Below are 17,026 nucleotides of genomic sequence, written 5' to 3'. Positions count from 1 at the left end.
TCAAGCTAATGTGGGATCCAGAGTTATTTTTAGGTATAGATCTACAGAACTAACCAATCAAAGATCATTTTGGAGGTAGCCAGCTTGTTTAGGAAGTCAGCTAGCTAATCAAATGATGGTTTAAAGGAATTATTATGACTGGGTGTGTAACTAACAGATATCCAGCTAACTGTTGCTATAACTGTTGTTAAATGGGACAGTCCCATCATTGACGTCTTGTTCGAGTTCCGTGCTCGGGCACGGTTAGCGATCACACTGATGCGTACCGTGCCCGAGTCCAAGTGAACCATGCCCAAGCCCACCTCTTCAAGCAGGCCCGGGCATGGTACGGAGCGATCACACTAGTCGAACGAACTGGACTTTGGGGGTCAAACGTGCTCAGGCACGGTACGGATTGCCTAGTGTGAGTACACCCTAAGCCTGTCTGGAGTCATTTCAGGTCCCAACCCGCAATTAAACAGCCACTGTCTTGCAGATATCACAGAAGTACAGAGACAGAGCTGATGCAGGGGGATTTGGTAATGTAGGAGGGCATTACGATATCTGTGTGTGCAATAGTCTGTGTATGTGTGTGTGTGTGGGCAAGTTTTCATTTCAAGGAAATGAACACATTAATCAGGATGCAGCTGGACATACCAGACCAAACACCCAGCATCATCAGATCCTCGCTGTTGCACTGGGCTAATATCATCACCATAAGTGTGACTTCAAGTTAAAGAATGATTTGCTTTAACCATCTTTATGGGGAACCTGCCTCTGTATTAATGCGCCCCACCCCCACTCTCTTTCTCAGGCACTACTGTGTTAACATTCCGGAAAGTCTGCCCAAGCTTCTGCTGTCAGTCAAGTGGAATTCACGAGATGAGGTGTCCCAGGTAAGAGCAGAGGGACCAGAGATATGGAAGAGACCATGTAAACTGGAGCCTAGAGAACTATTCTTTTCTTTCTTTCTTTCTTTTTTCTTTCTTTCTTCTCTCCATCCTTCTGCACCCTTTCCCATCTGAACACGTTCTTTTTCTGCACCATCCCCACCAGCCCTGCTTCAGAAATGATTGGGCAGATAGCCTTTGTATGCTAGGAAGTGATGGTTAACTGTGGGGCTGTTTCTCCTCCCTCTCAGATGTACTGCCTGTTGCGGGACTGGCCACTGATGCAGCCCGAGAGTGCACTAGAGCTGCTGGACTGTAACTTCCCTGACCCCATGGTGCGAGAGTTCGCCCTGCGCTGCCTGGTGCAGGGGCTGACAGACGACAAGCTCAGCCAGTACCTGCTGCAGCTGGTGCAGGTAGACACTGCCCTGCTGCCCCTGTCCTCCTGCCACCATTCTCCTACACCAGTCCTGTCTTTCATGTGTGTGACCTTGTGAGTATGTGATGGTGTGTGTATGTGTGTCTGTGGGTGTGTGTGTGTGTGTGTGTGTGTGTGTGTGTGTTGTCAGGGAAATGAGAATTTAATAGAAATTAAACGGTCTGAACTCAGCGGTCTTAGAAATTAATGCCCTTGTTTATCGCCCAGCACTAATTCCATAATACTCCTCACTTATCTGACGTGAACACTTTTGTCAGGGCTCCGCCCTCCTAGCTGTGGTGTTTTTGTTTTTCCCTGTCCATGTGCTTTTGTTTTTCCTTGTGTTCCAGCCCCGCCCCGCTCCCCGCCTGGTCCCCGCCCACCTGATTGCCCCATTACCTTCACCTGCCTGCCTGCTCACCTGCATCCCATCTCCTCATCAGCCCAGCCCTATTTCTACCCTGCTTGTTCCTGTCTTGTTTGCCAGTTCGTCTCAGCGTTTTCGTACCTGTTTCGTTCCCGCAGTTTTTTGGATTTCTGTATTCTCCGTGCCTGACTCTGCCTGCCCTTCGTCTTCGTTTCCTGCCTGCCGTTTTGTCCCTTTGCCTGATTGTTTGCCTGCCCGGTTCCTGATCCTGCCTGCTTCTGTTACTGACCCTGTTTTTGTCCACGGACTGCCTTCCGGTTTTCGACCCTGCCTGCTTTTGGTTTCGCTACTTTCCTGCCGTCATTAATAAACCCGCCTGCAACCTGAAGCTCTCTTGGTCTGCGACTGAGTCCCTGCCTGAGCCCTTACAACTTTAGATTGATTTAACCATTAATAAGGAAATCAATTATTATTCAAATGACCAAATTCAGTAATCCCAACATAGGCCTTTGCCAGTTGATCACTTCTTAAATGTGAGATAGGAAGAGGGAAAGAGAGAGAGACCTTACGCTGATATTGATTCCCAATTACAGTGTTTATTAACAATCGTGATTAATGGGATTATGAACATTCATCATCATACAGAGCAACAATGTCGTGAATAAACAGTGGCAAGCAATGATAGCGGTAAAAGTAATTGAGAATCATCTATGTATGTAAACAACTACCAGAAATAAGATAAACAGAACACAGAGGGATACATCAGAGTTATAGATATAGAGTACTGGAAGTTACTTACAGGCAGAGAAGAGGAGGGAGGGACCAGAAAGGAGAGGATTTTGGCAGGCGAGTCCCTGCGTGCTCAATTCAAATTTTGTAAATGGGTCGCTCAGCAACGAGATGGTAGCCCGTAAGGAATTGGAGGAGTGAGGACGAGTCCAGAGGTGATGTGCAGGAAGAAAAAAAAAGGAAAGAAAAAAAAATCGACAAAAGTGACCTTTGTTGGATGCCAGCAACAGCAAATCTTTAAGTGGAAGACCGGGACCCACGCAGAGGTTGACGGTGTGGAAAAATGGAAAAATGTAAGAAGAAAGAAAAAGAAAAGAAAAACTCAAGGACAGTGTGTGCATGTCCACCTATATACTTTTCCAGCCAGTGGGCGCGCTCTGTGCTCCTATTGGCTCTTGAGCTCCTCTCCCCCTTTTGGGAATCAGGGGAACGCCTCCGGGGGGTTGGCCGAAATGAGGATCCTAATTCTCCTGCTAAAACTATATTCTTTATCAATTTAATTTTTAATCATGGATAGCTAAATAGTTTTAGCATAGATGAACTGGATGGACCGCGCTGAACACAAGTGTACCAAAAACAGCTAGCTAAAGTTAAGGTTGCCTGTAAATCTTGGAACTTTGCCAAGAACTATACGTTAGCTAAGTCTAATGTGGCACGTAGGCTTTTATGTGCATTGGAAAATTTGTGTCTATGTGGTGTATTCACGATTACCCCTCCTTGATCGTACGTTATGGTTGTCTGTGTCTCTGCCGTTATTGTGTCCGTCTGCCGTCCACGCGCTGTGGATTGGCAGCGGGTGCAGTTCGGGAGCTCGGGCTGGGTTCTTGAGTTGGCCGTTGGAGACGAGACTGCTGAAGTTCCAGCCCAGCTCACCGCTGAAACGTTTGTTTTCTTGTTTCAGGTGAGGGATGTCATATCCCAAATGTTACTCCCAAATGTAGTATTGAATTCGATAATCATAACTAAAGATGTTGTAATGCCTGGTAATTGTCTGTTTCTATTTAATGAAAAATTTTGTTTAATTAGCTAGCATCCTAGCGGTAGCTCAAAGCCGTTAGCCTGTTCGCTAGCGAGTGAATGCTGTTAAAGTTTTGTTATTGTTTAAAAGATATTTAATAATTTTAAATGTAACATAGTTTGACTCCCATGGTACTCAGGTGAACGTACGTATATATATATATATATATATATATATATATATATATATATATATATATATATATATATATATATATACATATATATATATATATATATATATATATATATATATATATATATATAATGTTACCTTTGTAGGTGTAACGGAGTGACAGGTGAATATTTTGTAACCGTTTGGGTTACAAAGTATTAGACCGATTTAATACGGTTGAACGAGTGATCGGTTAACAATTCAGCTTCGGAGTGTTTACATCACCATGGAAACAGTGAGCGGTCCTTCGGTGACGTATGTGACGGAGAATGTAAATAAGGAAGGGAAACATACAGCGGATCAGTTCTATCAGACGTAGTTGTAAAGGTGATGTGAGTGAATGGAAAGGTAATAATTACTGTAAAGATAACATTATAATAATATAGGAAAATAGAATAATATATTTGGATATTCTGATATTGTCAAGATACTGTCCCTGTTAATTTGTGATTGTTTATGAGAATTTGTTACACTCAGTGTGTATTAAGTAATCAGTTTAATAATGTAATTAGATACTGTTCTTGAGTTGGCCGTTGGAGACAAGACCGCTGAAGTTCCAGCCCAGCTCACCGCTGAAACGTTTGTTTTCTTGTCACAGATTTACATCCAACATTAAATGTGTTGCACCAGATTGAGTTTTGAGATTCTTTCTGTGCCTGTAACACTAACACACACGAGCATCACTTTATCGCAATTCAGATTGCTGGCAATGACCATTGATGTTAAAATTAATTTTGAAGTTTGGAGATTCGGAGCAGAGAAATTTATATTTCAGCTATTACACTGTCATTAATGGGGGATTTCGTTACTGTGGGTAACCAAAGGATGGCAATGTTGTTCTGTCGAAGCGGAAGAGGGATGTGAATTATTTATGGCGGGTTTTTGCTTGATCTGTTAAAGGGGTGTTCTGGTGCGGGAGAGGGTCTATGTATGTCTGTGTTTATTTGTTTAGAGTTGGTTGAGTGGTAGGGGAGAGGTCTGGCAAGGGAGCATTGTTAACTGCAGGGGTCCAGACTCGCGGGGCTCAAGCAGGCGGGAAGGAGGCAATAAGAAAAGGGTTTCTGGTCACCAAACCAATGTCTAGTGTCTTAATGTTTTATGGTGGGGAACTTTATGGCCTTAAGAAGGGAACAAAGGGGGGGAGAGAGGTAAGGCACACAAGAATCATGAGAAGGGAAAGCAGGAGAAAGAGAATACACTGAATACATATGTCTACCTATGTCTATGTCCGTACTCACACAACTTACTTACAGCATCCTATTCAGTACATGTACATTCACATCAAATGAGCAACTGCCCGACAGTGTGTGTGTGTCTGCATGTGTCTGTGTGTGTGAGTGTATGTATGTCTGTGTCTCCATGTGTGTGTGTGTTTTTGTGTGTGTGTATGTGTGTGAGTTTGTGAGTTTGTGTATGTCTGTGTCTGAGTGCATGTGTACTGTATGTGTGCAAGTGTGTGTATGTGTGTGTGTGTATCTGCTTTTTGAGACCCTGCTGAGGTACAGTATCGTGTGTGTGCAGGTACTGAAGTATGAGATGTATCTGGACAATCCCCTGGCACGATTCCTCATAAAGAAGGCACTGACCAACCAGCGGATTGGACACTTCTTCTTCTGGCATCTCAAGTGAGTTCAGATGGATTATGCTAGCACAGTGATAACACAATAATGCTAATGCATGGATTCTAACACAGTGATGCTAACATAGTGATTCTAACATATTGATGTGATGCTTCACTGTATTAGAATCACTATGTACAAAAAGGATGTGCATAATAAAAATGAAGATGATGGTGATGATAGTGATGTGATCGTGATGACTATGGTGTCGGTGGTGATGGTGATGATGAAAATGATGGTAATGATTATGGTGATCACAAAGTTGATGATGGTGATGATGATGATGATGTTGAAAATGATGGTGATGATTATGATGATGACGAAGATCGTGGTGGTGGTGGTGATGATGATAGTGAAGAAGGAGATATGACTTTGATGGTTCACAGGTCAGAAATGCATAACAAGACAGTGTCCCGTCGCTTTGGCTTGTTGCTGGAGGCCTTCTGTCGCGCCTGTGGGATGTACCTGAAACACCTTAACAGGCAGGTGGAGGCTATGGACAAGCTGGTGAACCTCACCGACACCCTCAAACAGGAGAAAAAGGATGAGACTCAGAAGGTATGGAGATGTTAACATTTACCACTGGATGGTCCTTCAGCTCTGGCCACCTTGAGGATATTGGTCCCAAAGGGATTCATGGCACATCAAAAAAACAGTAAAATATGAGATCACATCCCTCCACTGTCTAGCCATTTGACAATATCACTGGGCATTGTAGAGCATCCATGAGTCTGTCAGTAATAAAAACTGCCCATAATGTGGACCATATATAAAAATAAACTTCATTTTTTCACCATTTTTCAGCCATAACGTAACCGTTGATCAAACATTAGGCCCATCTCACTGCAGCGTCCTCTGCACTCACGCAGCTGCTCTGATACATACACCTGCCACAACTTGTTTTCACAGTACAAGCTCCACAAAGACAGGAGAGTAAATGCTAAACAAATCAAAGCCATGTCTCCCTGATGTCATCTGTGCAGATCATGGGCATCTGAATGAGAGCTCAGAATAATCAACTTAGAAAAGCAAGCAGCACATTACATTACATTATTGTCATTTAGCAGATGCATTATCCAGAGCAACTTACATAAGTTACAATTTTATCCATTTATACAGCTGGATATTTGTGGGTAGTACCTTGTCCAGGGGTGTAGCAGTACCTCAGTGGGGAATTGAACCAGCAACCTTTCTGTCCTCTATCTGTAGAGCTACTCTCTAGCTCTCCTTTACTTTACTCCTCTGCAGGCTAAGCCAGCATATGGACATGTGTGATACATGGACAGCATGCTTGGTGATTGGTAAATTGTGGTCACATGGGCAACATGTGTGATGATTGGTGAAACATGGCCACATGGACAGCATGTGTGGTCATTGGTGAATCATCTCCATGGAAAGCATGGATACACACTGTTATCACTGTTATAATTTAAAAATCTGAATAGAAAATGGTGGGTGACTTTCAATTCATGAATTGTATGTCAGTTAATTCCGTGAATTGACTGAACTGATATGGAATTGACCTGTTTGTTTATTGGTTAAGGTGTAGTGATCTGGCTTGTTGTTTTGTCTGTCCAGACCCAAATGAAGTTCCTGGTGGAGCACATGTCTCGACCTGATTACATGGAGGCCCTGCAGGGTTTCGTCTCTCCCCTCAACCCTGTCCACCAGCTGGGCAACCTCAGGTACTGTGCCTGTCTGTGTGAGAGCGAATGTATCTGTCTGTCAATCTGTGTCCTCAACTCTGTGCCCCCACTTGGAAAGAACGTGTTCTGTCAGCCCGGGTCACTAGCTTAGCCACCTCTGGAACCGCACCTGTCTGTCTTTCTGTCAGCCCCACTCTCAAGCTTAGCCACCTCTGGAAGTGCCCCTGTCTGTCTTTCTGTCAGCCCTGCTCACGAGCTTAGCCACCTCTGGAACCGCACCTGTCTGTCTTTCTGTCAGCCCTGCTCACGAGCTTAGCCACCTCTGGAACCGCATCTGTCTGTCTTTCTGTCAGCCCTACCCACAAGCTTAGCCACCTCTGGAAGTGCACCTGTCTGTCTGAAACTGACTCTGTCTGTCTGTCTCCTTCACTCTGTTCCCTAGCCGGGCAGCTTCTGCCTGTCTGTCTGCCTGTCTGTTTGTCCCCTCTGCCCTGTCTGCTAACTGGACAACAACAGGTACTGCACCTGTCTGTCTGTCTCTGTCTGTGTGTCAGTATATCCTCAGGTCTGCCTCCCTCTTGCTTTCTCTTACTGTTTTTCTCTTTTTCTTTTTCTCTCACCATGGGGATTCTACCCAGAAAACCTTACCTGCACTTCATCAAATGAATCTCAACACATTTCCAATGATAATAAATACAAATAAATACAAATGGTTGTAAAAACATGATAAGAATAATTCATTGCAATGTCAAGATTCCAAATAGAGAGTTGAAGTGATTTCATTAAGTCCTTGCTATATTGGTCCAGGAAGGGTATTATGTAAGAGCAAAAATACACAGTAGATTGTTTTTTTTTCTCTTTATCCCTCCCTCTCTCATCTCTTTGTCTCTCCCACCCTTTCTCTTTGTCTCTCTGTTCCTCCATTCTTCTCTTGTCTCTCTTTCTCCCTCTTCATTTCTCCCAGGTTGGAAGAGTGTAGGATTATGTCATCAGCAAAGCGCCCCCTGTGGCTAAACTGGGAAAACCCTGACATCATGAGCGAGCTGCTCTTCACCAACAATGAGGTCATCTTCAAGAATGGAGACGGTGAGCTGAATCCATAAACAATTCACATAACCAATATTTTCCAGGTTGAATTGTGCTTGAATCAATTTTTCAGTCTGAAAAACAAAAAAAATCGGGTTGATGAAAGCCAGTCCATGGTATGCGAGAGGGTTTCTGTTGCTGTTATCTTGTTGATTTTAAAAGCAAAGCACCACGTCACATAACTTGTTAAGCTCGTTAGTTATTTATAGAGGTTGACACACTTCTCTACAAGAGCATCCCAATGTTGGGAATGGGGTGTGTGCTTTAGTTTTTACTGAAGGACTGGATGTGAAAGACCTGGAGGACAGTGGACCCCCTCCCTGTCTGAGAGCTAACCCCCTCAGTCTTCCCTTCATGCTTTTAGCACCAGCTCTAACTCAGCCTCTTTCCGAATACATTATTCACACCAGCTTCTCTGTGTGCGTGTGTGTGTGTGTGTGTGTGTGGGTGTGTGCTCCCCTCAGATCTGCGGCAGGACATGTTGACTCTTCAGATCATAAAAATCATGGAGAACATCTGGCAGAACCAGGGGCTGGACCTGCGGTATGTGCTACCACACCAGTGTGTGTGCGTCTGTTTGTGTGTGTGTCTGTGTAAGTATGTGTGTGGGTATGGCCCTGTGTGAGAACAAGTGTGTTATAGTCAGTGTGGCTTTTGCTCTGTGTGAGAGTGAGAGTGTGTGTGGGTATGGCTCTGTGTGACAGTTGGTCATGCTGTTGTTCTGTTTGTCCCCAGTATGCTGCCGTACGGGTGTCTGTCTATTGGAGACTGTGTGGGGCTGATCGAGGTTGTGAAGAATTCCTACACCATCATGCAGATCCAGTGTAAGGGGGGACTGAAGGGGGCGCTGCAGTTTAACAGCAACACGCTGCACCATTGGATCAAGGACAAGAACCGTGGCGAGGCGTGAGTCACCATCCATCTGTCTGTTCACCTCTCTCCCTCCTTCTCTCACTCTGTCTCGCTCACTCTCTGCTGACCTACAAAGCACAAAGGCTAATACCTCAACTATGACTACACCTTCCACCTGTTCAACCTGTTCAACCGGTCCTATGTCTGTGTTTGCCTTTCAGTTATGACCATGCTATCGACCTGTTCACCTGGTCCTGTGTCTGTGTTTGCCTTTCAGTTATGATCGCGCTATCGACCTGTTCACCCGGTCCTGTGCAGGGTACTGTGTAGCCACATTCATCCTGGGGATTGGAGACCGGCACAACAGCAACATCATGGTGAAGGAGAATGGACAGGTACTGCCCATTACTTTCTCAATTATGATATAAGTATCCATGCAATTACTGTTACTGCAGTTCAATATACTGTAATATTCCAATATCACTTCTGATGCAATTTCCTGCAACTTGTTGAATTAGAAAGAAATCTGCTATTATGTGCAACAGATCCTCAGTGCTCCAAATGAAAATTGATACATTTTGGCATTTTTAAATATTTCAATAAATATATATAGGTTATATAAAGGTTTCACATTTATTGGCACTCCTGGTTTAAAGCTTTCTGCAATCACCCCAGGCAAAGATGAGAGCCTTGAGTCTTTGTGATAAGCTTAGAGAACACATTTGGGGGGATTTTGACCATTCCTCTATGCAGAACTTTTAACAATGATTGATATCTTTGGGTTTGCGCTTATGAACTGCCCTCTTCAGTTCTGACCACAAATCTTTGATGGGATTTAAGTCTGGAGACTGAGATGGCCATTGCAGAGCATGGATTTTGTTTTCACTTAACCATTCCTGTATTGGTTTTGATGTATGTTTGGGGTCATTGTCCTGCTTGAAAATCCATCTATGACCAAGTCTCAGCCTCCCAGCAGAGACAACCAAATTTTCTGCCAAAAATTTCCTGGTATGTGATGGATTTCATTATGCCATTGATCTTAACTAGTGCCCCTCGACCCCTGTTAGCAAAACATCCCTAAACATCAATGACCCACACCCATATACACAGTAGGTATGAAGCACTTCTCCTTGTATGCATTCCTCTTTTGCTGCCTAACATGCCGATGGTGCGTATGGCCAAAAAGTTCAATTTGGTCATATCTGACCATAGCACTCTCTTCCAGTCATAATTCCAAACTCCAGACACTTGGTTTTGTTTCTTGTGCTCAGTAAGGGCTTTCTTTGTGCAACCCTTCTAAAGAGCTTGTTGGTAAGGAGTTGGTGTGTTTTTGAGACATGGTCACCCAAAGATGCTACCAAGCTCTGCAATTCTTGAAGTGTGATCCTTGGGTCCTTTATTGCCTCCCTCACTATCTTCCTCAGTGTCTGTGGGGACAACATGTACTTGGGTCCTCTTCCTCGAAAGTTTGCAACCATTCCATGTTTTAAATTTTCTGATTATTGCCCTTACAGTGCTAAGTGACATGTTTAACCATGTATGTATTTTTGTAGCAATAACCAGGTCAATTACCATCTATCTCTTTTGAATTTATTGTTCTTTGGCTTTTCACATGGTGATAGATGACACAGGGATTTTGTATGTGTGTTACCTCATTTCTGTACCATAGTGAAACCGGAATTAATGGAATGACACAATATAGTTCCTTTAGAGACTAGAGATTATCATAAATTAACTAATTGACTCAAATGTTATCGCCAAATTAACTTGAGGAAAAATGAGATTGAGTAGTAAATTACAATGAAACATGAGAATAAATGTATTGAAATAAAAGTAAATAGTTTTCACATGTGTTTGAACATAACATATATATTATTATTTATTTAATTTTTCTCAAGGGTGCCAATAATTCTGGACCTGTATATATATATATATATATATATATATACACACACACACACACACACACACACACACACTCAGTATGTCAAAGGGATAAGGAATGGTCTCTATGTATCTCTCTATGTCTCCATGTAACCCTCTCTCTGTCTATCAGCTGTTCCACATTGACTTCGGACACTTCTTGGATCACAAAAAGAAGAAGTTTGGCTACAAGCGTGAGCGCGTGCCCTTTGTCCTGACACAGGACTTCCTCATCGTCATCAGCAAGGGGGTGCCAGAGTGCACCAAGACCAAGGAGTTTGAGAGGTGCGGAGCTGTGAACATTAAACATGCTCACCCAATAGCAGGCAGCTAGTACTGGCACAAATGGAAGCATTGGGTTATGGGATTGGTGAAGTGTTGTAAACGCTGGGTTATGGGATTGGTGAAGTGGTGTAAACTCTGGGTTATGGGATTGGTGAAGTGGTATAAACTCTGGGTTATGGGATTGGTGAAGTGGTGTAAACTTTGGGTTATGGGATTGGTGCAGTGGTGTAAACTCTGGGTTATAGGATTGGTGCAGTGGTGTGAACTCTGGGCAAGGGTGTCTAATTTGCAGATATTGGCATAATTTGCAATATTGCAACACTCTAGATTTCGGATTGCCTGCCCCTCATGCATCCCTGTGTAATGTTACACTACAGTGGTGATAAATTGCTGACGCAATGTTTATCTTATGTAAGCATACCATGTTTCTCCCTGACACAGTGGTACATAAATGATTCTCATATCACTAATCATTTCCTGGCTGCAGGTTCCAGGAGATGTGCTACAAGGCATACCTGGCCATTCGCCAGCACGCTAGCCTCTTCATCAACCTGTTCTCCCTGCTGCTGGGCTGCGGCATGCCAGAGCTGCAGAGCTTCGACGATATCGCCTACCTGCGCAAGACTCTAGCTCTGGAGAAGAGCCAGCAGGAGGCGCTTGAGTACTTCACCAAGCAGATGAATGACGCCCACCATGGCGGCTGGACCACCAAGATGGACTGGATCTTCCACACCATCCGCCACATGCCCAATGAGCACTGAGGCCTGCTGGGAACCTGCTGACGCCCCGCCACACTGACTGACATTCACTAAGCACTCTGACATCTGCCGTACCGACTGACATTCACTAAACGCACTGACACTTCTACACACTGAGTGACATTAAATGCACTGGCACTCTCACATACTGAGTGACATTGAATGCAGACAGTCCCACACACTGACTGACATTAAACGCACTGACACTGCTTCACACTGTCTGACCTTAAACACACCGACACTCCCACACACCAATCCTGTGTCTCAAACCACCCTCTACAGCCTGGTTTGCTAACACCCCCCCACCCCTTCACACATTCCCACAGGAGGAAAATTGTGGGAAAGGGAATACCCTTGTCATACCCTCATTTGGCCTCTCAAAGCTGGGCTGTGAAAGTGCTACCTTCACACTAAGGAAGCCAAGCTGATGACCCATAAGTGTTTGCACTGGAGGTAGAGACAGCTCTGTTCTGCATCATAAATATGCAGACAACTCCAAAACAAAAGCATGAAGGACAAGTGTTCACATGAATGTGAAGAGTAACAGATGGGCTGTTCGTATTTTCACTGTAGTTAATTACATCTAGAACCTATATACAATAATATTTGCATTATATATTTATATTTATAATAAATGTATAATCTATATAATAATATACACTAATTCATTGTCATATTTTGCATGAATATTTCCTCTTATGGAAAGGAAGTCCCCACCTGATTGGACTTGCTTGCCAGCTATAGAAGCACATAAGTGCCAGCTGTTATAGTCAGCTAGCTAGCTAGTTATAGTAATAGCAATAGAAGGTATCCAGCTTTTGTCTGCAGGCCATTTACTGACAGTTATCCATTGCTTAATTAAATATTTTTCTCTCTTAAAACATTTGAAGGGACTGACAACCAAACACATGCTTTTTGTCTTGAACAATTCTTTTGCAGAATTGCTACTAAAAACAGAAGGTGTTCTAAAGTGAACATTTTAAACTTCCCACCTTCCCTCCTCCTCTTACCCTTCCCTGACTCAGCAGCCCACTCAGTCATATCAGAAAGTGTTCTCAGGAAGGGGGTGTCCAGTGAAGGAGAAGGTGGAGAGGGGATGGTTTCACATGTAGAATTCACTGCATAAACTGAAACTCACACACACAGACACATCCTCTATATTCATTCCAACTGCACATTCATTCTGCTTGACTAATGGACTTCCTGTGTATTCAGATATATGTACAGACTGATAAGGACTGATACTATGCTACCTGAACTGCCACTGGTGTACTGATCTACCTGCTGGCTACATGTCGAAAATTATGATGAGGAGATATAGACAGAATGACTGACAGAAATTACCAATTATCAGAGCAATACATTGTGTGGTGCACTGACTGACTGATGGAGATGTTGACTGACTACTATGAGATTGCACTATGTTCTGAGATTCCGTTTCTCTGAGGCACTAACCATATGGACTGAAAAGCACTGACTGATTCACTGACAGCATATGGCACTAATGACGCTGACCCCAGCTCAGACTCACACTCGCTGATACAGACAATCGAACACTAAGGTGCAGCGAAGCGCTGAACTGCCTGGATGGCCTGGGAGCAGCACTGCCACACAGCAGCAGACAATCTGACTGGTTCTGGGTCTGAGATCAAGACAGTATGAGCACTGCATGGGGAGAGCCACTGTCTGACCGATTCTGAATACCAGATTAAGGCAATATATAACACTTATTATGTTGTCAAGACCTTGTCAACATGTTGGGAGCAGGCTGTAATGTGATATGACTGTGAAGCTGCTTAGTGTTCTAGCCGTGCTTATGGCATTCTGATTGAATATGACTGTGATGAGAGCTTTACTGTATGTATGACACACACTGTGACTGCTATGGTTGCATTGTGACTGTGCTGTGACTCAGTATGACTGCACTCTGACTGCTGTGTGATGCAAGAGACTGCACTGTGGCACGTGTGACTGTGCTGTGAGTGTGCTGTGATTCTGTATGAATGCATTTTGACTCAGTATAACTGTACTGTAGGTCATTGTGACTCAGAATCTACGACTCGATACAACAGCTTTGGGGACTAGTATGGCTGCACTGTGGCTCAGTATGACTGAGCTTTGGTTGTGCTATGGCTCAGTGTGACTGCACTGTGACTTGGTGGTAACTGCCATGACTGCACTGTGACTTGGGGTTAACTGTTCTATGACTGTGCTATGACTCATATATTACTGCCCTGTAACTGTGCTGTGACTGCAGCGACTGCACTGTGACTTGAGGTGAGTGTGCTACGACTTCCTTATGTGTGCACTGTGACTGCACTGTGACTCATGTGACTGTCCTGTGACTTGGGGGTGACTGCACTGTGACTTGGGGGTGATTGTGCTGTGACTATGCCATGCTGTGGTATGATGTGCACATGCATTGAGACTGCAGCCATGCCGCAGACAGCTGCTCTTCAGCACTGAGTAGATCTGTAGAGGAGCACACTGCACTACAGTGTTGTTTTCACACTTGTGCAACTCAACTGCACTACGCAGGAACCTTAGTGTAGTACTATTCGTATGATGCTGAGGATGAGCACAGTGATGAATGTGGTTATGCTTATTATCATCACTGATGGAAGCAGCAGTCAGAAAGAGGAAGGCAGGCTTCAATATGGGGTGGCAGTATGATTTGCAGCACAGTAGTTTGACCCACCTCAGGTTTTCCAAAGTGGAAGCGCTCACTGGACGTGTGGCAATAAGTCTAAATAAATGCTGGCTAGTATTAAACACCCACCACCACCACCACCTCTGCATCTCAACTGAGGTGACAAATTATCCTGCATGTGGGGGAGCATTTACAGACAAGAGCACTTCAGCATGCCCCACTGGGACTGAAGATGAAAAAACTTCAGTGTGCAAATGTAGTCTTCCTAATTACCTATAATGTGTATTATGTGTTTGAATTAAGTATTCTTTGGTGAGATTCTTTTTCAGTTTCACTGGACTGAAGAAGCTTTAAAAACCAGCAGCAAACAGGTTTTGTGGTGGTAGTCACTGTGAGCAATAAAGTCTATGCAGCTTTCACTATGGCAACCACACCCCATTGCGATGCTGAGCTACTGGCTCTTTTGCATGTCAGAAAATGATCGTCCTAGATGTGGAAGTTCAGGCTTGACCTTGCAGTTTAACTGGCACACCAGTGGGTGCTGTGATATTCCAAATCAAGCAGTTGTGCAGGGCTTGAAAAGTTGCACAATCAGGGAAATGTTGAAACTGACAATCTCAGAAATTTCTGCGAAGTTAAACAGGCTTTTTGTTGACCGTTGACATTACTTGCCCCCTCCAAAAGCCCAGGTACAGTGGTATTTTGTACTGTAACAGAAAAGGACCAATTGCTATTGGAAAGACATATATTCAGTATAGTGGGATCACCACAATCAAAGCTGGGAGTTTTGGTGTAATACCTTATGGCCAGCAGCAGAAAGCATCCACTTTTCTTAATGGCATTCAGGAAGGTTTTTTTTTTTACCAGTTTGTGTTGCTTGTTGATGTTTTATCAGTGTCCTGTTCTGATTTGCGATCAGTGTCGATAATGGAGTTCTGGAGTTTGTTTCCATGTTAAGGGTGATATGGGATGAGGCCTCCGATCATTTCCCAATATTCAGGAGAGGGAACAAAGGCTGTGTTTTTGCGGTCTGACCACATCCTGACCAGGAAATGCTGATGAGAGCCAGTCTGTGAGACCAAATATGTTCAACACAGCTCTGGTCCTCCCAAAAACACAGCCTAGATACTGTTTGGGTCCAAAAACATTTCAGTGACATAGCAAAGATGTTGTTTTTGACATCTGATATGCCCAAGTATTACTTTATGCAAGGTATTTCATGATAATCAGAAACTCAATATTGATAAATAATTAAAAAAACAGCACCTTAGAATAAAGTATGCTCGTTTGTGGTTGTTGGCACAGACAAACCCAAAGCAATAAATTACCTAATAAAATTGGGATTGACGACCCAGAGAGAGCAGGGTGGCATGGTGTGATTAGCAGTAGAGGTTAGTTATTGATGTTGTGGTGGGACATTGTTGAAGAATCGCTGTACTGTATTTTGATAAAAGTTTGCATACTGTTGTCAGCATTGTCCCAGGTCAAAGTGGGACAGCCTGGATTGGTAAAATTATAATTGGTCTTTTGGATGTTTATTATGATGTTTCTAGTGATATTTAACTAAATAAACATTTCTCAATATTGTCAGTCTTCCCCAGGACAGCTGTATATAGTTGATGCGAGTTCTTATTGCACATTATGTATGTGTGTGTGTGTCTTATCTGTTTATATGGTATGTCATGTGCAGCTTGTGTGTTTTTAACACCAAAGGCCTAAAAGACACCCTGACATGATGCTGCTTCATGATAAACACTTGTATGTTTTCCTTCTCTAAATGTGCAACCCCACTTCATGGCCTGTGGTCTGCTTTGCATGCTTAGCCCTGGGTAAAGTTGTGTGGCTGACAGCCCCTATTACAATGGCTGAGAAGAGAAGCAGAGTACAGTAATAAAGCTAGAATTATTATAATTCTATATATTATAACTAGTATTATAGGCAGAGAGCAATATTGGGGGCAGAGTGTACAGTAGTATTGGAGGCAAAGTGCAGTAATGGAAATAGAGTGCAATATTAGAGGCAGATTGCTGTATTGGAAGTAGAGTGCATTATTACAGGCAGAGTGCAGTATTAGAGTTAGAGTGCAGTATTGGAGGTAGAGTGCAGTTTTGAGGAGGCCATTGGACTCTTTACCTTGGGGCTGTGGGACCATAACCTGGATGGAATATTGCTAGTGTATCCATGAGCAATGTCCTTCTGGCCTCCAGTAAGTCCCATAAAATACCATAGCTTAAATGAATTATAGAATGATAAACATATTTAGGGATTATCAAATCCATTGACATAGCATCTACTACATAAATGAATGGTGTGAGACAAGCAACAGGATAAATGGAGAATATTTCTGAAATGCTTTATTGGAAGCAGTTTGAAATAGTAGCACATCAGCACAGCACATGGACAATACCAGGAACATTAAATCAGTATATATTGGAGAGACAAGCCTGCCCCACTCACAGCATGTGTCAAAGCACCTCCATCTGCTTTCTGTTTGATCTTCAGCACCACACATTTCTGTCTTTAGCAAAGTGTCTGATTGGTTAATGTCCTGCCAGTCACTATCACTTCTGGG

General features: G+C 43.4%; 1 protein-coding gene across 1 annotated transcript in view; it reads left to right on the top strand.

Annotated features, from left to right (window-relative positions):
- LOC118790766 (phosphatidylinositol 4,5-bisphosphate 3-kinase catalytic subunit alpha isoform-like) overlaps positions 1–16,238 on the top strand; it is a 34,608-nt gene extending 18,370 nt beyond the window's left edge. The window contains exons 12-22 of the mRNA XM_036547779.1: positions 794–875; positions 1,121–1,285; positions 5,157–5,260; positions 5,641–5,812; positions 6,833–6,939; positions 7,865–7,986; positions 8,451–8,529; positions 8,722–8,892; positions 9,116–9,233; positions 10,895–11,046; positions 11,534–16,238. Of these exons, the coding sequence (XP_036403672.1) occupies positions 794–875; positions 1,121–1,285; positions 5,157–5,260; positions 5,641–5,812; positions 6,833–6,939; positions 7,865–7,986; positions 8,451–8,529; positions 8,722–8,892; positions 9,116–9,233; positions 10,895–11,046; positions 11,534–11,807 (1,546 nt within the window). The 3' untranslated portion in view covers positions 11,808–16,238. The remainder of the gene's footprint in view (positions 1–793; positions 876–1,120; positions 1,286–5,156; positions 5,261–5,640; positions 5,813–6,832; positions 6,940–7,864; positions 7,987–8,450; positions 8,530–8,721; positions 8,893–9,115; positions 9,234–10,894; positions 11,047–11,533) is intronic.
- The last annotated feature ends 788 nt before the right edge of the window (positions 16,239–17,026 follow it).

The sequence above is a fragment of the Megalops cyprinoides genome, chromosome 16 (assembly GCF_013368585.1).
Source record: "Megalops cyprinoides isolate fMegCyp1 chromosome 16, fMegCyp1.pri, whole genome shotgun sequence".
Classification (NCBI taxonomy): domain Eukaryota; kingdom Metazoa; phylum Chordata; class Actinopteri; order Elopiformes; family Megalopidae; genus Megalops; species Megalops cyprinoides.
This window is presented reverse-complemented; position numbering and strand designations above follow the sequence as displayed.